Genomic DNA, 21,575 nt, shown 5'->3' with positions numbered 1-21,575 from the left:
TGGGGCCCTGCGGAGCCCCGGCCTGGCAGCCCGCCTGGGGCAGCTCGACTCCAGGCTGCAGGTGGGGGTTCAGAGGGTTTGTGGGGAGGCTCCAAGGGGTCAGGCCGGAGCTGCCAAGGGATGAAGGGGTTTTGGTTGGTGGCATGGCCAGGAGAACTGCCCATGCCCAGTGCCCAGAGCTGCGCTGAGCCCCCCTGAGGACATGGGGACCCCTCCCCAACCATGACCTCTCAGCTCTGCCGCACCCCCCCCCGCCATGTTCCTGGAAAGCCTGGGATCTTGGGTGCACTTTTTCTAACCACTGCAGGGCCGGGGGACTGGTCATGGCCCAGACCTGTTACCAGCACCCTCAGCCCCAGGCTAGGAGCCACGTCTGACCCCTGTGGCCACTCTTGTCTTTTGTCCTCCGCAGAGCTCCCTTTTCCCTGTAGCCAGTGCCTGGGGATGGGGCACAAGGAAGATTCAAGCTTAGGCTTGAATGGTGGGCTTCCTGGAGAAAGCAAATGGAAGATACACCCAGGGAACTTAGAAAACAGGTGCACGGGCCTCCTGATGGTGGGGCTTGGAACCCCTGTAGAGCTTCCCGGGGGTGCTGGTGCTGCATCAGGGTTGAGATCTTGGGACTTGGGGACTCCAAGGGTGAGTAAGTGAGGCTCTTTCTCAGGAGGTGGGCAGCTCCTGGGGGAACCTGGACTCTGCACTGGGGCGTCTGAAGTGAAGGCTGTGACAGCTTGAGGGGGGTGGGTAACCATTTATACTCCCCCATCTGACCGGGCACACAGGATGGGCTGAGCGGGCAGCTGGAGGTGGGGACGGCCTGGGCACTGTTAGAAAAGTCTGTGGAGGAGGAGCCGGGGACAAAGACCAGGGGATGGGGGATGGGGGATGGGGAGGCCTCCAGGGCCAAGGGGCAGAGTTGGTGGGAGGGACGGAAGGAGGACTACCCAGTGCTGGCTTCAGTGACCCGGAGCTTGGGGAGGGGCAGAGAGGGGTGTGGGGGTGTGTGTGGGGGGTTAAGGAGCAGAAGATAGGGAAAAGCTTGAAAACATTACAGCAAAATAATATTGAAAACAAAATTTGGGAACACACGCTGGCACAGAGAAGTTAAGCAGTTGGCCTGGGGCCACACAGCCTGCACTGGTCTCCAAGGCCTCCGCGAGGTGACGGACCAGACGTGAGCACAGCTCAGACGTGAGCACAGCTCGCTGGCTGGAGGCCCGGGGAGCCAGTCTCGCTCCCTCTCCGCTGAGCCCCGCGCGTCGCGTCCCCTCCTGTCCGCGAGCCTGCGCCCACGCCCTCAAACCTTCCAGCCTCCCGCGGGAGTCCCCAGATCCAGCCCAGGGCGCGTCCCCCACGGAGCCTACGTGGATTAGCACGGTGGGCACCTCCCTTGTTAGGCGGCCCCCCACCCCGGCCCTGGGGTAGCCTGGGCCCCCGCATCTAATCCCCGAGGATCCTGGGTGGGACACTTGGGAACTGGCATTCCCTGTGCCCCCGACTCTTGCCTTGCGCCTTTGGTGTGGACGGCAGCTGAGGGATTCGCGCCCCTGGCAGCCCAGGGAGCGGACGGCACTTCCCATCCACGCGGCCCCCTACCTGTCCTCTGCCACCTGCGCCCCCAGCCCTCAGTCCGTCCCACGGCCTCATCCTCCTCGCTTTGGTCAGGCGTGTCCCTAACTCTTCTGCGCACAAAGCGCTCTTCTGGGGACACGGGTGTGGCCCAGATGCGCTCAGCGCTTCCCGGGCACTGTCCTGAGCACGGACGGACCCCGGGATCGCTGGTAACTGGTAACTCCAGTGCCCACTGCTGCCGGGTCGGGGGTCTTAGCCTCCAGTGCCCACGGACTTGTGTGCGCTTGCGGTGGCTAGGTTTCTGGCGTCAGATTCTGGCCCGTAAGTTTTTCTCCTGCTCTGTCACGTAGGTGTTTTTCTTCTGGGGTCCTGGGGCTTGCCCGTGTGCCCTTGTGGCTTGTCTTCTCAGGAATCAACTTTAGCTCAACTCTTTTCCATCTTGTTTTGCACACTTTTCCCAAATTTGTATTCTGTGTTCCTGGCTGGGTTTTCAATGACGGCTATTGTGAGGTTTTGAGATTCCTAAGGGAGCTTTTACTTCTGTTCAAGTTTTCTTTCTCTCTTCCATCCCCCGCGTCCCAAGTGTTGGTGTATTTTAATTTTCTTTGTTTTTATCACTGATTTTTAAAGAAGACTTAATTTTTATTATTTTTTAGAAAGATTTTTATTTATTTATTTCACAGAGAAAGACAGCAAGAGAGGGAACAAGCAGGGCAGTGGGAGAGGGAGAAGCAGGCTTCCCGCTGAGCAGGGAGCCCGATGCAGGCTCCATCCCAGGACCCTGAGATCATGACCTGAGCTGAAGGCAGATGCTGAATGACTGAGCCCCCCAGGCGCCCCTCAAGAAGATCTAATTTTTAGAGCAGTTTGAGTTTCACAGCAAAATTAAGAGGAAGGTACAGAGATTTCCCTGCCCCCACACCCCGGCGGGCGTAGACTTCCTGCTTACCAAGATCTGCCATCGGGACACTGGTTTTGGTGGATGAGGCCCCACGGCCACGGACGCACCTGTATCACCGCAAGTCCACAGTGGGCATCAGGGGTCTGGCGTGGTCCTGCACTCCGGGGGCTTCGCCAGGTGCACGCCCAGTGCCGAATCACACAGAGCAGCTTCATTGCCCTAAAACCCTCTGCCTAGGGGCGCCTGGGTGGCTCAGTGGGTTAAGCCTTTGCCTTCGGCTCAGGTCATGATCTCGGGGTCCTGGGGTGGAGCATCGGGCTTTCTGCTCAGCGGGGAGCCTGCTTCCCCCCTCTCTCTGTCTGCATCTCTGCCTACCTGTGATCTCTTTCTGTGTTAAATAAGTAGATAAAATCTTAAAACAAAACAAAACAAAAAAACCCCTCTGCTTAGTCCTCCCTCCCCTGACCCGCAAGCCCTGGTAAGCACGGGTCTTTTTCCTGGGCTTGTCCTTTTGCCTTTTCAAGAACGTCAGGAAACCGGAACCGTTACAGCACGCAACCTTTCCAGACCGGCTTCTTTCACTCGGAAATAAGATTTAAGGTTCCTCCACGTCTTTTCATAGCTTGATAGTTTTTGTGTTTTGGGGTATGTGTGCACACACGTGTGTCGAATGCTGGATGATATATGTGGTCTGGGCATAACCGCAGCTCACCCGTTCACCTTCTGCGAGTTTGCCGTTCGTTCCAGTTTTGGGCAATTGTGAGTAAAGCTGCTCCAAGCACCCGGATGCAGGTTGTGTGTGAACAAGAAGTTTTCAGCTCATTTGGGTAAACATATAGTAGGAGTGTGATTGCTAGATCGTATAGTAAGAAGTTTCATTTAATAAGAAACTGGCAAATGTCTCCCAAGAGGCTGTGCCACTCCGCGTGTCCACCAGCACCGAGCGCCTGTCCCCGCGGCTCATCCTCACCGGCGCTGGATGTCACGGTCCCAGATTTCAGCTCTTCTGGTGGGTGTGTAGCGGGATGTCCTTGTGGTAACTGGTATTTCCCTGACAACATCGAGTGTGGAACATCCTCTCATGTGCTTGTGTGTCATTGGTGTATCTTCTCCAGTGAGGTGCCTCTTGACAGCTTTGGGCCATTTTTTATTGTTTGTTTAAAATTGTTTTGTTCGGGAGCACCTGGGTGGCTCAGTCGGATAAGCGTCTACCTTCAGCTCAGGTCGTGATTCCAGGGACCTGGGATCGAATCCTGCATCCGGCTCCATGCTCAGCGGGGAGTCTGCTTCTCCATCTGCCCCTCACCCAACTTGTGCACTCTCTATCTCAGAAAAATACGTAAACAATATATATATATATATCTTTTTTTATCAGAGAGAGAACATAAGCAAGGGGAGCAGCAGAGGGAGAAGATTCCCTGCTAAGCAGAGAGCCCGATGCGGGACTCAATCCCAGGACCCCGGGATCATGACCCGAGCCAAAGGCAGCCACTTAACCAACTGAACCACACAGGTGTCCCATAAATGAAATCTTTTTTTTAAAAAAAGTTGTGTTCTGTTGTTTATGATTATTGAGTCTTAAGAGTTCTTCCTGTATTTTGGGTTGAACAGTCCTTTAGTAGATATGTCTTTGGAAAGGATTTTCTCCCTGCCTGTGTCTTGCCTTCTTATTCTTTTGATACGGTCTTTCACAGAAGTTTTTTTTTTTTTTTTTTTTAAAGATTTTATTTATTTATTTGACAGAGAGAGATCACAAGTAGGCAGAGAGGCAGGCAGAGAGGGAGAGAGAGGAAAGCAGGCTCTCCACTCAGCGGAGAGCCCGATGCGGGACTCGATCCCAGGACCCTGGGATCATGACCTGAGCCGAAGGCAGCGGCTTAACCCACTGAGCCACCCAGGCGCCCCCACAGAAGTTTTAATATGAAGTCCTTACCAGTTATTGCTTTCATGGATTGTGCCTTTGGTGCTGTGTTTAAAAGGTCATTGTCATACGCAAGGTCATCCTTTTCTATGTTGTCTTCTAAGGGTTTGGTAGTTCGTGTTTTACATTTAGGTCTGGGGTCCGTTTTGAGTCAACCCTCGTGAAGGGTTAGGGTCTGTGTGTGGACCCGCTGTCTGGCGCTTGGACATCTCGTCATTCCAGCTGTCTGTCGACGACACGACGTCTGCTGTCATTGTGCCTTCGCTCCTTCGTCAGAGATCAGCCGACCATACTTACGTGGGTCTTTCTTTCTTTCTTAAGATTTTATTCATTTGTCAGAGAGAGAGAGAGAGAGAGAGCATGCACAAGCAGAGGGAGCAGCAAAGGGAGAGGGAGAAGCAGGCTTCCTGCCTAGCAGAGCCCCACGAGGGGCTCGATCCCAGAATGCTGGGATCATGACCCGAGCTGAAGGCAGGTGCTTAACGACGGAGCCACCCGGGTGCCCCTGTGGGTCTGTTTTCTGCGTCCACTGATCTATTTGTCAATTTGTCCTCTGTACCCCAGTCCCGATCACTGTATCTCTTCAGTCAGCCTTGAAGCCAGGTAGTGCCCTCCAGTTCTGTTCTTCTCCTTCAATTTTGTGTTGGCTTTTCTGGGTCTTTCGTTTCTTCGTCCAAACCTTAGAGCCAGTTTTCCACACCCACAGGACGACTCGCCGTGGTTCCGACTGGGACCGCAGGGCTCTGTAGACCCAGGGGGGGAGCATCATGGCGATACTGAGTCTTCCTACTCGTGAGCACAGGACATTTCTCCATTTATTTACTTTTTCTCTGAGTTTGGGCTGTTTTCCCCAGATAGAGCTTGTGAGGTTAGGTTTTGCTGTTACTGTAAATGGTATTGTGTCTTAAATTTCAAGTTCTGATTGTTCACTGCTGAGACATGGGAAAGCAAGTGGCTTTTGTGTATTAACTTTATATAACTTTGTATCCTGCAACCTTGCTACAATTGCTTGTCAGTTCCAGGACGGTTCGTTCTTTTGCTGATTCTTTTGGGTTCTTCACACCAGTGATCATCTGCAAACTAAGCCACTGACACATGCCTGCCTTCAATTTCCCAGATGTACACGCTTTATTTCCTTTCTTATGTTGTTGCATTGGCTAGCACAGTTGACCCTTGAACAGCAGGTGTTTGAACTGAGCGGGTCCACTTCTCCGAGGACTCTTTTCGGATACAGAGCAGTACCAGAAGTGTGTTTTCCCTTCCTTGTGATTTTCTTAATAACATTTTCTTTTTTCTAGTTTACCTTAAGAACACAGAATATAATACATACAACATACAAAATATGTGTCAACGGACTGTTATTGGGAAGGCTTCCCGATACCAGCAGGCTATTAGTAGTTAAGTTTTGGGGGTGTCAAAAATTATACATGGAGGGCGCCTGGGTGGCTCAGTGGGTTAAGCCTCTGCCTTCGGCTCAGGTCGTGATCCCAGGGTCCTGGGATCGAGTCCCGCATCGGGCTCTCTGCTCAGCGGGGAGCCTGCTTCCCCCTCTCTCTCTCTCTGGCTGCCTCTCTGCCTACTTGTGATCTCCCTCTGTCAAATAAATAAATAAAATCTTTAAAAAAAATTATACATGGATTTTCGACCATGCGAGGATTGTTGTCCCCAACCCTCCTGCTGTTCAAGGGTCAGCTGTACTTCCAGTGTGAGGCTGGAAAGGCGTTCATTGCTAATTAGAAAAAGAATTTCCTCAGGTGTCACCTCTGACCTCTCTCACCCAGCGGCCCCTCTGGAAGCTTTATAGCCTTCAGACCTTTTCTGCGATGTCACCTTCGCGGACCTGCTGCTCCTGACCGCTGTTTCCAAGCAAGGCTCACTCAAACTCACTCTTCTTCCTCCTGACTTAACTCTTTTTTCTACAGCAGTTGCCGTCAGCTAAGGCGGCAGACGGTTTCTTTGTCGTGTCTGCGGTCAGCCCCCCTCACCCTTCATCAGAACCTAAGTGCTCCGTGCGGGCGGCTTCCGGTCTCTTTTGTTCACCGCTTTCCCTCGGTGTCTAACACGCAGTAGGTGCTCAGTAAAGTGTTAAAATGGGCTGATAAATTACGGTTTATGTCTAGTTCAGGTTGCAGGGGATTTCGCTTGGAGCTTCTGGGTCTTGAGCTTTCCCTGCCCGTTGTCGGGTTCCTCTTCTCTCCCTCTCTCTTTCGGAGAGTGTGTCCCCAACCCAGCACCGATTCTTTTTTTGCTACGAAGCGTCTGCGAGTGGAGAAAATCCCATGTGACTACGTACTTGGGGAGAGAGGGCAGTATGCGCTCAGGGCATCCGGAAGCGTCTGAGCGGCACGCGTCGGGGAAGAGGTGTCCTCTGCCTCGTAGGCACTTGTGCTCTGCGGACCAGCAGGACTTGTGCGGTCCACGTGTTACAGGTGACTTGGTGTCTCCAACTATCTGGGGGATACACTGGCCAGCAGGGGCAGGACTGAATGTCCCTTCCAGCACGGTCACTTCTAGAATCTTCTCAGGGCCAGATGGTGGTGTTCACCTGGTTCTTTCACCGGGGTCCTTCCTGCTGGCCTGTGTTCACGGTGAGCTGTGCCTGAAGGTACAACCTGGGCCAGTCTCATGACGATTGTCCAGGCCGCTGGGGGGGTGCTGCCTTCCCACTCGATGTGAGCAAGCAAGGATGGAGAATCATGGCCCCAAATTCAGGCCCTGATCCCCGAAACCTGTGACTGTCACCTGACACGGCAAAAAGAACTTTGCAGGCGTGATTACATAAAGAATATTGATTGAGGGGCACGTGGGGGGCTCGGTTGGCTGCTTGTGGCTCAGGTCATAGTCCCGGGGTCCTGGGATCAAGCACCCATTGGGCTGGGCTCCCTGCTCAATAGGGAACCTGCTTCTCCCTCTCCATTGCTTGTGCTCTCTCAAATAAATAAAATCTTAAAAAAAAAAAAAGAAGAAGAATATTGAAATGGGGAGACTATCCTGGTTAGTGGAGGATGACAGGGCAATGACAGCTGTCCTTACAGGACGGAGGCAGGGAGGGGCAGAGAGAGACGTGACAGTGGAAGCGGAGGTGACAGACAGGGAAGGAGGACCGGGAACGTGGCAAGCTGCTGGCGTTGAAGGTGGAGGAAGGAGCCCTGAGCCAAGGAATCCAAGTAGCCTCTAGAAGTGGGAGAGGATGAAGCAGTCAATTCTAAAGCCTCCAGGGGCCGGGCCTGCAGGAACCTTGGTTGTAGGTCTTCTGACTGGAACGGTAAGATGGTACGTTGCCCCCCAGGCCCGTGGAGACCTGTTACCGCAGCCACCGAGCGCTCCTGGGGGTGGAGCGCCAGCCTCCCTCCGAGCGGGGACTCCTCTTTAGACAGCTGAGGCCCAGGGAGGAGCTGGGCCTCCACGGCACCATCCAGCCTCTGGTCCATACTCTCCCAGCAAGCCCCCGACCCTGACCTTCCACGCACGGGAACAGAAGTCACATAAGCCCCCCTCCTCCCCATTATGGTGTCAGCCAACCGGGGCTGGGTTTTCTGCTTCTGGCAACTCAGCGGAGTCCTGCCCTGACGTGGTCATGGGACACTGCCCTCCCCAGGGTGCCGAGTTCTCCTTCACCTCCTGGGAAGATGGGGTAGGACTAACATCCAAGCTTTGTTTGCAAGAGGGAAGGCAGCCAAATGGCCGAATGTTCTTTTCTCAGAAGTGCGAAGGCCCTGCCCCATGTCCGGTACATCCACGTGACTCCACAGGCAGCGTGGCAAGGAAGGGGTCGGAGGCCCTCCCCTCCCCCCCTCCCCCTACGGGTGCCACCTCTGAAGCTCAGCGGGGAGGGAAGGAGGCGGCGAGTGGTCCAGAGTGTGGAAGAGGCTGGGGGTTCTGTGAGGCCACTGCAGCTGTGAGTCAGGAAGGGGCCAAGGGAGCAGAGACAGTGGCCTGGACTCTCGAGCCGTCCCTGAGAATTGTCTCTGCCCTCCCAAGAGAACCAGGCAGAGGACGAGTCAGAACTAAAAAAAATATTTCATTTCATTCTGAATAAAAAACGGAACAGACAGAACTCTCGGGGATCCTGAAAACAATGTCATCGCTACAGCAAAATTTCACAGAAATCATCGCAGAGTGTGGAGACCGAGCCCAGGCCCCAACCAGCGGTGAAGGCTGCCTATCGGGGGAGGGGCATGGTTGGGGGGGGAGGTGGTGGCCCCTGTGGGCCAGGCACAGGTGGTGGCTGTGCCCCTGGGATGAGCCCTGCCGGGTCCCCAGGGACCAGGCTCAGGGCCTGGCCTCCAGCTCCCACCACAGGGCTGCAGCCAGGGGCTGGGAGGGGTCGCCCTGTCCTCAAGGGCCCTCTGTGCGGGAGCCCTTCCGGCTGCGTGTGGCCCACATTCCCCGCTTGGAGTGGTAGTGGTGGTAGAAGTTCCTCAGTCGGAGCCGCTCCACCTCCAGCCCTGCCTGCAGGACCCTGGGTAGACAGGGGGCGTCAGGACCCTGGGGTGCCGTGGCAGAGCTGCCCCTAAGCCTATAGGGTGTGTGTGTTGGGGGGTCAGGATGCGGGGGCGGGGGTAGGAGATCACTGTGGCTGCTCAGATTCTTCTGGAGCCTGGGGCAGGCAGGAAGGCCGAGGTCAGGGCCCTCGCCCAGGGGCTGGGTGTGTGAGGGATGCCACGACTGTAGGGTTCTGGTGGGGGATAGGGACTCAGGGCCACGACAGAGCTACGGAATCTGGGGACACAGTCTGTTCCAAGGCTGCCCCTGAGTCTGCAGGACCCTGGAGGTAAGAAGGGGTTTTGTGGGTGGGGGGGGGTCGAAGAGTTTCTCCCCAGGCCCCCAGATCCTGGGAGATGAAGCAGAAGCACAGAGACCCTGCACACATGAAGGCCCCTCAGGCTTCCCCTTCCCACTCAGAGGAAGCTGTGGAAGTGTCCTTAGTCTAGCTGAGGGGTGGGGAGGTGGTCACCTGTCCAGGAGCTCCCAGTCCTCGCCCCCCCACTGGTCACGGAACTCCTCAGTGTTCATGCCTCCGACGCGGTCGAAGTCTGACTTATAGATCCCGAAGAGGCCAAAGCCATTCACCTCCCAGTAACCTGGGCAGGAAGATGGCCTCAGGCCCCAGGTCCTGCAAGTCTTCCTCCCCAACCTCAGTTGTGGGTCTGGTACAGGGTCCCAACCCCAGAGGGGCTCTCAGGGGTCACCCCTCTGTGGGCGGGGTCATAATCTGGAGCCCTCACAGGAGTGGGGGTGCTGGAGGAAGTCCCTCTAGGAGGTCCCTCTAGGGGGAAGACCGGGACGAGGGGCACTGATGGGTCCCCAGGCCTACCTCAGGAGTTGGGAGAGGCCCCCAGGAGCCGAGATTCTACCCTGGCATTGGTGGGACTTCCAGTGTCACTGGGGTGGGGGCAGCAGGGCCTTACCGTGAGGGTCCGCCGGCGAGCTCCCGCAGCCCAGGCGCATGACCACAGGTGCGAAGGCCAGCTTGCCCTCCACGCAGTGTTTGCGGATGCCGTCCAGGATGTTGGGGGGGAAATGGATGTGCAGATCGCAGAGGAAAACGATGCTGCTGGCATCCTGGAGGTGGAGGTCATGGGGACACCTGAGTCCCCTCCCCTCCTCCCCTAGCTGAGCTCCTCCCTTGGCTCCACCCACTCGGCTCTCCCCACCTGCCCTCGCACCTGCACGGAGTCCACACCAGCTTGCAAGCCCGCGGAGCGCTCAAAGTTCCCAGTTCGCCTCAGGTACTGGTACCTGGGGGGTGAGGGAGAGCAGGGGCAGGGGTAGGAAAACCCACCTCCTGGAGGAGGCAAGACGCGCTCGGTCCTCCCCAGCAGGGGTGGAGGGCACTGTTACCGGGGCAGCCGAGCTGCGCTCAAGGCCCGTTCCACATCCATATCCTCGCTCTCAAAGTCCACCAGGATGACGCTGAAGTGGGAGTCCCCCGTGCGGGCGTGCAGCGCGGCCATGTCGGCCAGGAACTGTGCCACCCAGCGCGCCTGGTTCTTCACTGGAGGAAGACGGTGCCACCGAGTCCATCCCAAGCTGACTTTGCGGTCCCCCTCCACGGCCAGTGGTGCTCCCCCGCCTCGCTAGGAGGAGCCCCACCCCGCATCCCGGGGGCCCGGGCCCACCGCACTCCCGCGCACCTGGCACGATGAAGTGCACCATCACGTCCTGGCGCCAGGCCAGGCGCAGTGGCCGGCAAAGCTCCGGGCGGCCGTCCGGGCGTGTGGAAGCGGCGGGCGCTGGCTCGGGACTCTCTCCGGCCCTGTCTGCGTCTCCCGCGCGGGCCCCCGGCAGCCGCAGGAAGACGTACTCGGACAGACGCAGGCGGCCGCCTCCGCGCTCCTGCAGCTCGAGCTCCAGGAGGAAGCGGCTTCCGCGCGCAGAGTCTCGGCGCTTCTCCACGTTCACGATGCGCAGAAGCGCGTAGCGCCTGGGAAGCGGGGATGGGTCGGCACCCTTGGGCTTCGACCTTGCGTCCCTCCGCCTTCCCCGACCCCAGACCCAGAAACCAGGGAGCCGCTCGCTGGGCCTGGGGTAGCTGCTGGGAATCCTCTTCCCTCCCAGGCTGCCACAGGCCCCTCACACCTCCTGCCTGCTGGGGAGCTCCCAGAAGACAGGCCCACACCGTGTGCCTCTCCCTCCCTACAGTAGCGCACACTGGGAGGCCTCTGGAGCCCAGGCCTGTCCCTTCCCCTTCTGTGGTCTTCCGCCACTCACAGCCGGTGGTCTTTAGGACCTGCTCAGAAAGCCTCGGGGCCACCCACTGTCCACAGATCCAGGAGGCTCCGAGGTCTTAGAGCAGCACTCTAGGACCATAGGCAGATTCTGTGGGGCCTTCAGTACCCCATTGCTGGGTAAACCAACTTCCTTTTCCTCCAGGGTCTTTGTTCTGGGGTATCCAGTCCGGCCTGCTTGCCGCAATCCTCCGCTGCTCTTTCTAAGGCCCTGAGGGAAGGTGCCCCACCCCGCCTTCTGCCCCTTCCCCTGGTCTGGCCCTGCTGAGCATCTTTCATCCCCCACTCTGCCTTCAAGCAGAGGCTTCTCCTCCAAGGTCCCGCCCTTGCTAAGGTGGCTTCTTCCCTTCTGCCCTTTGCAGGCAGCGCCCCTCCCCAGGGGAGCCCACCTGGGTGACCTCCTAGGGGTACATTTCCCTCCTATCCTCCGCCATCTCCACTATGCTCCCCCAGTGTCAAGAACTTTCTGTCCCCAGTGCTCTGGGTCCATCTACACTCTCCGTCCTTGGGCCGTTCCTACCCTGCTCTCAGGAAGCTCAGAACCAAGGGCTCATGCTCAGCCACCTAGAATCAAACCCCTGCGCCCCAATGTGGCCCATCATGGCCCTGGACCTAGCCTGTCACTCACGGCCCCTGTGAGCTTCCCATCCTGTCTGCTCCTCTCCAAAGCAGCGACAGGCCTGTCTTCAACCCAGACAGGTCAAACCCCCGTCCTGCTCAAAACCGTGTATCAAACGTAAGAAAAATGAGGGGGGGCAAGTTGCTCAAGGCCCACAACGGCCCCCTCTCCATCCTCTGCACACCAGGCGCCTGGCTGCCTGTCCCAGTGCCTATTCTACCACTGCTGTCTTTGCGGATTTTGCCCGTCCTTCACGGCTCACACAACTCAGAACTCACCATGCCTCCAATGGGGCCAAGCTGAGGCCTCCCACTTGCCACACCGCTACCTATGTGGGGGTGGAGACAGGCCTAGATTCCTGGGGCCTGGGGAAGCCCAGAGTCAGCCATGGGGCAGGAGCCCTGTGCCCACCTCTGGAGTCAGAGGAGGACCCTCCTGGAAGACCCAATAGTGTTGTGCTTCGGGAAGAGGAGGGGTCCAGGGACTCTCGGCTTGACTTCTGGACGTGTCTCTATCTGGAGGAGAGACCTGGCTGGCTCAGATTCATTCTTGGGCTCAGGCCCACGGTGACAGTGTGGGGCTTGGAGGTGCAGGACACAGCCGCCAGTGCCCCACTGCCCCGCTGGCTCTATGTGTGTGCGTGTTGGGGGCGTCTGAGGCTTCTAACCCTGGACAGGGAACCTGGACAATAAGAAGCCCCAGAAGGCAGAGAGAGACCAGCAGAGAAGACTCTTCCCTAGGGGGTGTATGTGCATTCCCAGGTCAGTACCCCGGGCCCCGGGGAAAGTCCGAAGGTGCCACAGACACTAGGGCCTCCCTCCCATGGCCGCCCTCCCCCCCTCCCCCACCGCTAGGGCCTCCCTCCCATGACCGCCCTCCCCCTCCCCCCACCGCTAGGGCCTCCCCTCCCATGGCCGCCCTCCCCCTCCCCCACCGCTAGGGCCTCCCTCCCATGACCGCCCTCCCCCTCCCCCACCGCTAGGGCCTCCCTCCCAAGGCCGCCCTCCCCCTCCCCCACCGCTAGGGCCTCCCTCCCATGACCGCCCCTCCCATGGCCGCCCTCCCCCATACCCGCCATGGTGGGCGTGGAGCCGCTCCATATACTGAGCCACCACGTCCACGGCCTCAGCCTCCGGCAGCTGCAGGTTCCCCGACACGTTGCAGCGCAGGTCGTTCCAGTCGGATCGCAGCAGCTCGAAGTCCATCGCGCCCACGCTGAACGTGCGCTGCCAGTCGATGGCGTCCTCGCGCCAGCGGCCGCGGGGGGCCCCGCCTGCCTCCTCGCTGTCCTCCTCGCCCTGGGCCCCATCTTCGTCTGCTTCCCCCTCCTCCTCCTCCTCCTCCTCGTCCTGCCCAGGCGCCTGTGGCCTGGACACCTGGGACGAGCTCAGGAAGGAGGTCACTGGCTGTGCTTCTGATGACGAGTTCAAGTCCGTGGTGGGTCCCGGGAGGCCCAGCATGCGCAGCTGGCCCTCCCGGCTCCCCTGGGTGGCCTGCGCCCGGGCAGAGGGCCTCAGCTCTGTGGCGGGGGGGCCACCGGTCCTGTGGCCTCGAGACCGGGGCGTGCGCGGGGGAACCCGCAGCTGCACCCGCGGAAGTGGTCTGGGACGGAGGAAGACTCCGGGGAAGGGCGGCCAGGGTGGGCCGCGGGGGCTGAGAGGTGCCAGGGCCCGCGAGGGGGCCCGCAGTCTCGGCCGCACCCGTGTCACATACACCTTTGGGGGCGGCTGCTCAGCGGCTGCTCGGGGGCGCAGGGCGCGGCCCAAGAAGAGGGGCAGGGGGCGCGCGGCCCGTGCAGCCCAGCTCAGCGCCCGGGAACGCCTGGGGGTTGGCAGGTCCCGGGTGCTGGGAGGCGCTGGCGCGGTAGGCTTGGGTCCCAGTGGTGTGGTGGGGGCCACCGGGGACGGGGATCGGCGGCCGCTCTGCAGGAGGGACGCCTCCGTAGGCTCCAGACTGTCCAGCAGCTCCCCCTCGTCCTCATCGTCCAGGAAGTCTGTGGGAAGCATGGCTAAGCCCACCACGCCCAGGTGGGCACGCGCTGGGGGGCGTGGGGGGCACTCACCGTCCGGGTTGAGGAAGAGGAAGGCTCGGCGCTGCCCCTCCTCCTCTTCGTCTTCCTCCCCCTCCTCCCTGTCCATCTTCATGTACTTATAGAACCCAAACCTGGGGTGGGGGCGGGGCATCAGAGAGGACACCCCGCCCCCTGAAGAGGCCCCGCCCTCATTGCTGGCGGGTGCACCGCGCACCACCCCCGCACCCCCCCCCACCTTTCCAAGTACAGCGGCGACTCCCGGTAGAAGCACTTGTTTTCCGTCTCCATGTGAGTGAGGCGCGTGTGGTCATTGGGGTAGACGAAAGACAGGTACACCTGCAGGAGGGCGGAGGGCTCAGGGGACCCTGGGAAGGAGGGCAGGTCTCAGGGGGGTCTTGCGGAGGGGCACTTACAAACTGCAGTCCCTGGTATCTGGCGATGGGGAAGTCCTTGACGACATACGTGGGGGCGTAGGCGCACGGCTCCAGCACGTTCTCCAGACTCGAAGGCTCCATGCGGGGAGCTGTGGGACAGGCGGTCACAGAGTGGCAGGCTGGGTGTCCCCGCCCCGCCCCCCTCCGGGGTCCCCTCTCACTGAGGAAGAAGGTGTCTCGGGGGTCCGGGCGCAGCATGTCAGCTCTGGGCTCCTCCTGAGGCAGGTGCCCCCCCACATGGCTAGCCGGAGACTGGGGGACATGGGCCACATGGTCCATCTTCAGGGATGACTCGTCTGGGGGCAGAGGGATGTGTGGGGTCCCCAGGAATACCCAGACACCACTCCTCAACCCTCCCCACCCACATCCAAGCCCATCTCAAAGAGACCCCCCCCATCAGGAGCCCACCCCCTCCCCAGGGAGGTACTGGGCTCCGCACCTGTGTACAAGGAGATGTGAGCAGAGCCTATAACCTCAAACTTCAGGCCGGGCAAGAAGGCTCGCCACTGGGGGAGGAAGAGAGTGGTCAGGACCAAAGGGTGGGGTCGAGAACGGAAACAGCTGGAAAGGAATGGGTCTTCTCTGGTGTGGGCGTGGGGAGCTAGCGGGGCAGCCCCTTCAAGGATACAGGGAACTTCTTGGTGGCAGGTAAGGACCCCCGCGCCCCCAGTGCTCCCTCCAGGCCTTGCCTGACACCCTAAGCACTGCCTTGCCTGCTGGTTAGGGCTTTCCTGCGGCCTGCTTCCCCGTTCTACGGCCACTGCTGTGCTGGAGGTCACAGCCCACCTTCCAGGGGCCAGCACACCTCATCTCACCAGATCTCCCCTCCCTGTGGTTGCTCCTTCTCAGTCTCCTTCGCCGGCTGTCTCTCCTTCCCTCCTCTCAAGCTGGGGTTCCCAGGAGCTGTTCTAGGCCCTCTTCCCTTCCTAGCTCATTCTGGGTCCTCCTGGCACACCCTTGTCTTCCATAAGATCACCCTAAACCTGCGTCTCCAGCCCGGACCCCCTGCCCACTGAGCTAGGAGGTGCCTGTCACATACACCTGACACCTGGGACATCCCACAGAACTGGGGCTGAGAAGCCCCACCCCAACCTAATCTTCACACCACACGCCACCAGGCTCAGGCCCTCTGTCTTGGGCACACCCCCTGCCCCCTGAACCTGCCACTTCTTCCTTTCCCACCTCCCTAGTTCAGGGACCGCACATAAAAAAGACCCCTTCCCCCCAGGCTCTCTGCAATAGTGGCCACAGGGTTTTTCCCGAAATGCAAACTCCACTGCTTCTTTCCCGGGACAAAGCCAGAGCTGTCCAGCGTTGGCACTGCAGGCCCTAGCTGGCCACTGGACCCCTTGAAGTTCGAGAAGAACGCCGGGTGTTCCCATTCCTCTGCATTTCTTGGGATCTGGAATTCACCCAATGCACCTGCATCCCAGAGTCTCTCCTCCTGGGCTTGTCCTAGGAATGCCTCATCTCTCCAGACTCGACTCGAGCGCGGTTTGTCCAGGAAGCCTCTCTGAGCAGACAGAGCTGAGGGTGTCCCTGAGGGTGTGCTTTGCCACCTGGACAGGACCTCCCAGGGAGGGGGGGCAGGCTCCACACCATTGCCCTGAAGGGAGTGCTGGGAGCAGAGGGGCAGGGGAGGGAAGGCGGCCCCTCTAGAAGCCCCCGGAGGGCAGGCCGCACTCACGCCCACTTCCACGTGGTCTGAGCCTCGGTCGTCCTGCTTGTGCAGCAGCTCGAAGTAGTACCTCCGGGAGGCCATGAGCCTGCGGAGACAAGGGACCGGGGGGACATGGCCTGCCGCGCCCCCGCCCCCCAAACAGGGCATGCAGAGAAGATGGGGTGCTCAGGGTGGATCCCCCAGGCTGGTTTGACAGGTCGGCCCAAGTGCAGTGGTTCCTGTGTGTGCAAATGTGTGTAACATGCACACACACTCCCCGTCACTCACCGCCTGGGCTTGGACACCTGGGAGCTGAACTTGGTGAATTCTCCGGGTGCTGTCCACTCTGAGCCGGTCTGGGAAGCAATACAGGAGGGAAGGAGGGGCCCCTCCTCCTCGGAGGCCCCAGCCTCATCCGGCCCCCGTCCCTTAAAAGCTGGCGGAGACAGGTTCCGGAGGCAGCAGGAGGCCCAGCGGAGACAGACAGGGGTGTGGGTGGAGGGGCGAGGGCAGGAGGGCTGTGGGGTTCAGGGTACCTTGCCCACGAAGGCCACCAGCTGGGCACTTGCCGGGCTCTCGTTTGGGCTCAGCCAGAACTCAGAGTTGTCGTCTGAAGCCACAGAGAACTGGACGTCTCCTAAGGCCACAGGACGGGGACTCAGGGCAGGTGGGGGGCCCCTTGGGATCTCCCCTCCCCAGCACGACCCCAAACTCGCACCGTCTCTGGCCGGATGGATGAAGCCAAAAATCCGCAGCCCGTAGTTCTTCCACTTGGGGGACACAGCCAACTTCTTCACGGTGGTGCGCGTCTGGGGGGCGGCAGGCCGTGCCGTCAGAGCCTGGGGGCCACCCAGCCCGCCCCGGAGGCCGCCCCGCCCCTCAGAACTCACGTGAGGGAACAGTGGGAAGTGCAGGTTCCTCCTCAGGTGGCCCACGGCGCCGCCACACCAGTCCTCAAACACGTGCAGGTTCACCTGCCCTTTGTACTGCGGCGGGACGGGGTTACCTTCCGCGAAGCCCACCCCAGCACCCCCCGAGCCCCTCGGGCAGGTCGAGTGGAGCTCACCTTGTCCCACCACGGAGGTGCCTGATGAGTGAGGTTCAGGGAGGGGGGCTTTCCAGCCCCCGCGGGAAACAGCACGTTTGGGTCCTGGCCGTCAGGCTACGGGACAGAAAAGGCACCAGGGTCAAAGGTGAGAAACGGGAGGGCAGGGAGGAGTCCTACGACCACAGCCAGCGGCACCCAAACTTTCCAAGGGCTCCCCTGCACACACGCAGCCGTAACACCCCAAGCCATGGTGCCCCGGCCACACACAGCCCCACGACCCTCCTCACACCTGCTGGGCAGACCTGGGCCAGCCCACATGGGCGCCTCTCGTGACGCCCACCCCCCCCAGCCGGAGCCCCAGGGGGGCTGCCTGTGTCTGGGCAGTGCCTGACCCATGTCCTCCACACACACAGCCACAGTGTCCGAGGCCCCGGCATGCGAGTGTGTGCTGCACACGTGTCCCTTCCCACAGCCCTGCTCACCACCTGTGCCTCCTCCCGGCTCTCGCTGGAGTCCTCCGCCCTCTGCGTGGACAGTGCGGCGCGGACACCCCTGCTCTCGGTGACGCCGCTCAGCTTCTCCCCATCTGTGGGGGGCATGTGAGGTGTGAGCGGGGCCTGGGCTCACTCCATGGCACAGCCCCTGCTGCGGGGCGCCCGCTGGGGGCAGCGGGGTCTCCTGCTCCCTTGTGGTATCCAACACCCCACTTAGAGTGCGGAGGCCAGGCCCTTCTCCCACATCCCACCTAGGGGGCAGGCAGCCCCTCTCCAGGCCTCTGCCGACAGGAAGGCCCCGGGAAGCGCCCTCAGCACTTGGACTGCGTGTTCCCTGTCTCCTTCCCTTATCAAACCCTGCTAGGGGCCGGTGCTAGAACTTGTTACTGGGAAAGCTGGGCCTTTGTCTTAACCCTACACCAGCCCCAGCACATGGCACATGTGCCACCTGCTGCCCTTGGGGTGGGGGTCCAGGACCGGAGGAACCCTGGCACCAGCCTGTACGGGTGAGGGACAGACACGCTGGTTAGGGTGCTGGAGGACCTGGGGCCAACATGGCTCTGGAGAGAGACTGTACCCCTGAGGAACTGTTCCTGGATCTGTCTGGGGTCATCTCTAGAGCTTAGCACCCCTACACACATCCCCCAGCCTGGGGCACTGCCTGGCCCCTGACTCCTTCAAATTCCCAGACTTCTTGCCCAAACTGTGGACCTGAACATCCCCCTGTTCCCTGGAGGTGGGGGGGGATGGTGGGCACCCCCTCGGGATCAGAGCCTCTGGGAGGCTTTATTGCATCCCACTTCTGCCCCTCCTGGTACTTCCACTCAGGGATCCCCAATCCAGGAGTCCTGCCTCTGCTCTAGAGCAAGCCTGGGTTTTGACATCTGTGCTCATCCTTCAATCCAGACCTGAGGAGCCAGATTCCTATGTGGACCAAACTGGCCTGAGCCCCTTCTGCTGGACAGGGGAGCTGTCCTTGGTCTCCTGCCTGTGGGACTCCTGTGGGACCTCTGCCCACCTGATCCTTCTTCGGGCTTCCTTCCTCAGTGCCCTCTGTCCAGCTGGGAGATGAGCCCCTAAGAGGCTCCCAGTCAAATCCCCATAGCCTGGCCCCGATACTCCCTGCCCACCAAGCTAAGGCCATGGAGACTAGGAGCTTTCTGTGCTGGGGTCCCAGGCCAGGCTGCCACCACTGTCCTGCAGGGGCTGAGCCCCAGCACAGTGAGGTCCGCAGAGGCCTCCGGCCACACGGGTATCCTGCAGGATCCCAGGAAAGTAGCCCCCCCGTTCTGCTCCAATGCTGCCTCCCCAGTTGGAAGTGAAGACAGCCCTGACCCAACACTCAGAAAGGTCTCAGCGTGTCCAGCTGGCCAGCTTCTCACAAGCCCTACCCTGTGGGGAGCCCGGGTGGCTGGACCGAAGGTGGGGCTGGGTCTGGAGCCCCTCGAGCTGGGGCTGTCCCTGGAAGGTGCCTCCCGAGAGCCAGACCTTCCAGGACCCTGAACAGCTCCCGCTCACCGCGAGTAGGGAGAGCAGTGACCCAGCTTCTCTGCTGGCAAGGCTGAGAGCAGAGAGGGACTCAGAAATGGGGTTCCCACACCTCCACCCCTCCCAGTTGCTGATCTAGACTCCCTAGCTGCTCAGGAAGTCAAGCTGGGGAGGACTGTGGTTGCCTGGAAAGCCACAGAGGTGGCTCGGGAAGGGGCTCTGGTTTTGTTCTGTGTCACTGGGTCACGCACTGGGTCCTGCTTTGTTTGCTGATAGCAGTGGGAGGAGGGCTTCTTTTAGGGACTAAGTAGTGCTGGGGCCTCTCCGGAGTGTGGTGGCCGTGAGGTGCGTAGACTCTGGCGGGGGAGGGGGTTTGGGACAAGCTCCAGACCCCTGGCCTGGGACATCTGTGGGGTCAGGTGTCCAGGCACACAGAGGGGAGGCAGAGGGCTCTGGCAACCGGGAGACAGGAGTGGGAATGAACAGGGAGGTTTGGACCCCTTGGTTAGTGGCCGTGGGTGTTGGGAGCCAAAATCATTGTTCTGAATCTTCAGGAAGCCAGACTCTTCCCACCTCCCATTCTAAGGACACCCAGCTCCCTGCTTCCTTAGGAAGGGTCAGGGGCACAGGGGCTTCTGCTCCCACCTTAGCTAGCATGCGTGAGGGCGGGGTTACTCCTGCCCTGAGGTGTTGCCCTCTCTCCCATCCCCACACCCCTTCCCCAGGTTTCAGGCTTTCTGCTTCTCCCCTTCCCACCAGGTTCTCATAGTTTTGTTTCTCCCGCCCTGAGCGCTCTTCCTCTAGATGGGTTCAGCACCCACCACCTTCAAGAGGCTGTCCAGATCCCCTTAGCTGAATGGGCAGGACCCCCTCCCCTGGCTCTTTCCCACAACAGTCAGCAAGACTGATTTGCTTTGGGGGCTCACTGTCCTCACGGGAGTGTGAGCCGGAAGAAGCTGGGGAGTTCACTCCAGGCAGTTCAGGGGTCCGCAAGCTGGATCCCAATTACCCCCCAACACCTCAGCACCTCAGTCTCTTATGGGTTTACCTAGGGCATCTGGTCCAGGAAGCGTTCCAGCGGCACCAGTCGGCTCCCTCCAAACCCTTCCCCCAACAACCCCCTCCCCCCCCCGACCCCGGTCGGGACGCTGGATCTGTGTCTCCCCTCTCCCCCCGCAGATGGGTGATCAGGCTCTGCCGAGGAGCCAGGTGGTGGAGGTGCAGGGCCTTCCCGGCGCGCAGGGCCTGGGGGCCATGCCTCCAACACCCACCGTAAACCCCGTCACTACTGCCTCCAGGTCGGATCCCGGAGTCCGCCCAGGTTTGGGGACGCTCCCCGGGAGGGTCGCGCACGTCACTGCTGACGTCACTGGGCTCCGGGCCGGGCCGAACCGCGCCCCCCGCCCCAATATCGCCGAGCCGGGTAGGGCGACCGGGGTCCCCGGACGCGTCTGGCCCGCGCCGAGCCCCGGGCGCGGCGGGAAGGCCCGGACCCCGCGCCGCTCGAGGCCCTCGCCGCCCCCCGCCCCCCGCCCCCAGGACGCGCGCCCCCGCCCGTACCTCGCCCGTAGCCCAGCCGCTGGCGCAGCGCGCGGCCCTGGCGCACCAGGCTCAGGTGCACGTACGTGAGCCACGCGGCGCAGGTGAGGAGGAGCAGCAGCAGCAGCAGCTTGATCTGCTTGCGGACCTTCTTCACCGGGAACCGCGGCATCGCGGCCCGCCCCGCCCCGCTCGGGCCCTGCTCAGCGGCGGCGCTGCGGCCCCCGGCTCCCGCGCGCCCCGCGCCGCAGCTCCCGGCCCCGCATGGCCCTTTGTCCGCCGCCCGCGGCCGCGACCCCGGGCTGCCCTCGGCCGCGGGCCGGGGTGGGCGGAGCAGCGGCTCCCGGCGGTGCCCCCCGCCCGGCCCCGCCCGGCCGCTCCGGCTCCTCGCTCCTGGGGGCCGCGGCGGGACCGAGCAGCATCCACGCTGCGGTGCTACCCACCGTGAAACGGGCCCGGCGGCCGCGCGGCGCGAGCCAACCGGGGCCCGGCCAGCCCGCGGGGAGCCAATCGGCGGCGCGGGGGGCGGGGCCGGCGGGGTAGGGTGTGCCCGCTCGTCTCCACGCCACGCGCGCGCATCCACCTGGGCGCGCCGGCCGCGCGGCTCGCGGGCGCGGGGACCTGGAAGCGCCGCGGGCCGGGGAGCGGGGCCGAGGGCTTCACGGAGGACGGGGAGGTGTGGGGACCGGGGTGTGAGCGAATGGGGCTGCGAAGGACGCGGGGACGCGGGACAGAGGTCGGGGGCGCCCAAGGGACAGTGCGGCGCGAAGGACGAGCTGCAGGAGCTTGGAGATGGCGAGGTGCGGAGGACTGGGGAGGGGGGCGGGGCAGACGCTTGGTGGGCGCGGAGCGAGCTGGCGCGGACCGGGGCAGGGGACCTGGTGGTCGGGGAGGGAGCGGGCATGAAGACCTGGGGGCACTCCGGTTGCTTGGAGGACAGGCTGCAGAGTCAGGGGAACACGGGAGAAGTGGAGGTGCAAAGGCCTGAGGTATGCGGACCTGGGACACCAGGGTGGCGATCGGGCGTGTAGGGATGGAGGCAGTGGAAGGCACAGGCTATGAGTTGGGGGACGCTGGGGACACAGGGAGCAAAAGACTCAGGGACAGGAAGTAGGGGACTCCAGGGGCCTAGGAAA

The 21,575-nt window shown here is 61.2% G+C and overlaps 1 protein-coding gene across 4 annotated transcripts; it reads right to left on the bottom strand.

The window, feature by feature from the left end:
* Positions 1-8,402: 8,402 nt before the first annotated feature.
* B4GALNT4 (beta-1,4-N-acetyl-galactosaminyltransferase 4) lies at positions 8,403-20,629 on the bottom strand. 4 transcript variants are annotated; one of them, XM_044259873.1, is made up of 20 exons: positions 20,461-20,629; positions 17,401-17,504; positions 16,937-17,032; positions 16,761-16,856; positions 16,589-16,679; positions 16,407-16,507; positions 16,159-16,226; positions 15,898-15,976; positions 14,650-14,716; positions 14,372-14,506; positions 14,190-14,299; positions 14,012-14,112; positions 13,807-13,907; positions 12,816-13,737; positions 10,532-10,821; positions 10,239-10,392; positions 10,064-10,136; positions 9,806-9,959; positions 9,352-9,478; positions 8,403-8,856 (listed from the first exon to the last, which is right to left on the bottom strand). In XM_044259873.1, exons 1-20 carry the CDS (start codon positions 20,609-20,611, stop codon positions 8,733-8,735), a joined length of 3,144 nt encoding a protein of 1,047 aa, XP_044115808.1. In that variant the 5' UTR covers positions 20,612-20,629; the 3' UTR covers positions 8,403-8,732. The 4 variants fall into 4 exon arrangements, with proteins under 4 accessions (XP_044115808.1, XP_044115806.1, XP_044115807.1 ...); XM_044259871.1 differs by having other exon boundaries at positions 12,816-13,907; XM_044259872.1 differs by having other exon boundaries at positions 12,816-13,907; positions 17,404-17,504.
* Positions 20,630-21,575: the final 946 nt, after the last annotated feature.

The sequence above is a fragment of the Neovison vison genome, chromosome 7 (assembly GCF_020171115.1).
Source record: "Neovison vison isolate M4711 chromosome 7, ASM_NN_V1, whole genome shotgun sequence".
Taxonomy (NCBI): Eukaryota; Metazoa; Chordata; class Mammalia; order Carnivora; family Mustelidae; genus Neogale; species Neogale vison.
The sequence above is the reverse complement of the archived record's forward strand: the minus strand, read 5'-3'. Positions and strand labels throughout refer to the sequence as shown.